At 30.5% G+C, this 2,704-nt stretch overlaps 1 protein-coding gene across 1 annotated transcript in view; it reads left to right on the top strand.

Moving 5' to 3' along the window:
• DNAH14 (dynein axonemal heavy chain 14) overlaps positions 1 to 2,704 on the top strand; it is a 221,193-nt gene that overhangs the window by 111,584 nt on the left and 106,905 nt on the right. The window contains exon 35 of the mRNA XM_011360885.1: positions 1,101 to 1,316. Within this exon, the coding sequence (XP_011359187.1) occupies positions 1,101 to 1,316 (216 nt within the window). The remainder of the gene's footprint in view (positions 1 to 1,100; positions 1,317 to 2,704) is intronic.

The following is a 2,704-nucleotide window of genomic DNA, read 5'->3' as shown; positions in this document are numbered from 1 at the left end:
GATGTTGTATTTTCAGCTCCACAATTTCTATTTGGTTCCTTTTTATAATTTCTCTTTATTTATGTTCCCTACTTGTTCTCATTTTTGTTTTTCTCATTTCATTTAGCTCTTTGGCCTTGGTTTCCTTCATCTCTTTGAGCATATTTAAGACAGTTTACATTAAAGACTTTGTTTAGGATGTCTAATGCCTGAGCTTCCTCAAGAATGGATTCTCTCAATTTATTTTGTTCCTTCGAATGGACCATATTTTCACGTTTGTTTGTGTGCCTCAAGATTATTTGTTGAAAATTGGGCATTTGTAAAAACAGCCACCTTTCTCGGTTTTTACAAACTTACTCTGTGCTGGAGTAATTAGTTCTTCACTGATTAGCTGGGCCTACTCTGAACCTAAGGACCAGTCTGAGATGAAAGTTTAGGGTCTTCTCAGATCTTTTCTGTGCATTCATCCTGCATGTGGCTTTTACAGTCCCTCTGTATATAGAGCTGCTTGTGAATGTCTTAATTTCCCAAAGATTTCTACCTTGCTTTCTCCCTAGAGCCTTAGATAGTCTAGTCTATCATATGTCTCCGTCCACAATCTCTTCTCTTAGGCTTCTGTGGGTCTACAGTCTTCTTGCAATTTTTACAAGAAGTATCTGTCACTTTTCCCACCTGAGGTCCAAGATAGGTGGAATGGATTCCAGTTGTTCAGCCAGCCCCAGACAGGTTAGAATGTTGTAAATAAGGTCTACTTGAGTGCCAGTTCTGACCTGAAGGTTAAAATTATATCCTACTCTCCCTTACTTCTGTATCTAACCCTGGTTCCAGACACAGCACAACCCGGTTCATATACTGTATTCCTGGATGAGGCACAATGGAATTATTTTCATTATTTTTCTAGGGACGTTATTTGTAATATCTAGAATCTTTTAAAATAATGATTTGAATATTATGGCTAATTTTTATGTCAATTTTTATGTTCCTTGTAAATTGCTACCTTTATACAGAATCTTGCTTTGGAGTGAAAGACCTTTCCTAAAACCCTTTGGTAATAGCAATGCGAAAAATTAAATAATTGTACCATAGTAATGTCTTTTAAAACAACATTGGATTTTTCTCAGATTCTAGGAAGAAAAGGAAGAGTAGATATATGTGTTTTGAATCCAAAGTGTATCACACTTAGTGAACTATATGGACAGTTGGATCCTAATACTATGAAATGGACTGATGGATTGTTATCATCAACAATTCGAAATTACGTACATTTTAACACTACAGGGAATTCGAAGAAAGACAATGATCTCGGACTAAAGTCAAGAATCTCAGATTTATCTAATGTAAGTTTAGTATGGAATGAGTGTTTTTATTTGGCTATTGTGGATTATTTCATTGTTTATATAAAGACTGATATTAAAGCATCATTAGGTATCATTAGGTACTTACTAGCGTAAAAGTAAATTTAAAATTATTATGATCAGTTAAAAATGAAAAAAATTATTAGCTATAAAAAACAAAATAGGCATTATGTTTTAAAGTGGTCAATAAACAATAGAGCGCTTTTAAAGGAATGCGAAGTAGATTAAGTATAAGTAGAGGATGATGTACTGATTCAGGCATCATCAATATACCTTGCAAATGAATGAAATACAAAAATACTTTAATGGAAAAGTGAATAAATTATTTGATATGAAATTCATCAAAGAATAAATGTAAATAGCAAAAACTAATTTGAAAAACTATATTCTCATTAGTAATAAATAAGTAGAGATTACCAGTACATCTCATCAGCTAAGATATATTAACAAAAAGAAGATATTTTGAACCAAACAGATTAGCAAGAATTTTTTAATAGAAAAATAGTATTTCATAATTACAAAGTTGTGAAATAGAAGTTCATATGTATCTGGGAATAATTTTGGGAATACATACTAAGCTTTTTAACTAGACATTTCTTATGATTTAGAAATCTACTTCTAATAATTTATCCTAAGGAAATAAAACTTTTTGTATTGTTGCTATTGTATTGATGAGTAAAGCATAATCTAGTTTATGAAGACTTGTGCTAGAATACTTTTTCAAAAATATTTTTAAATATCATTCAAACTGCTTTTTTCCAGCAAGTATCTGACCAATATATTTCTGCTTCAATAAATCTTTGGAAAACTAAAAAAAAAAAAAGTAATTATTTATTTGTCATCTTTCTGTACTTTCCACAATCCATGAAAATAAGCTTCTCAATATATTCTTTTATAGACTCTAACTCTTCAGTCACACCTTTCCCTAGTCTAAGATTATTCTGTTATACCGAAGTTTGTTTAACAACAAACATTATAGTAAACTCTCTTACATCTTTAATGTGATATGTCTAATTTATTTTTGTATAAATTATTAACTTAATTTTTCTGAGATAGAAAATCGTCTTGACAAAATTAAATAATTCATCTCTTTCCCACTAATACGTATGTATATACATCTTTCTACCCTCTTTATTCTGCTTCTCCATTTAAAAAGGAAAATGACACAATTTGAATTAATATAGCTTTAAAGTAGGTTTTAATATCCGGAAGAGCCAGGCCCTCTGCTTTAATGTCCTTTTTTAGAATTCATTTTATAGCCATTCTGCAATTTATGTTTGATTTCCTCTTTGATGCAAGAATTGTTTAAGAAAGATTTTTTTAAGAATATTCAAATGGCAGTATCTTTATGTTGTTATTGGCTTTATTAT

Source organism: Pteropus vampyrus, unplaced genomic scaffold, assembly GCF_000151845.1.
Source record: "Pteropus vampyrus isolate Shadow unplaced genomic scaffold, Pvam_2.0 Scaffold60, whole genome shotgun sequence".
NCBI classification, from domain to species: domain Eukaryota; kingdom Metazoa; phylum Chordata; class Mammalia; order Chiroptera; family Pteropodidae; genus Pteropus; species Pteropus vampyrus.
This window is presented reverse-complemented; position numbering and strand designations above follow the sequence as displayed.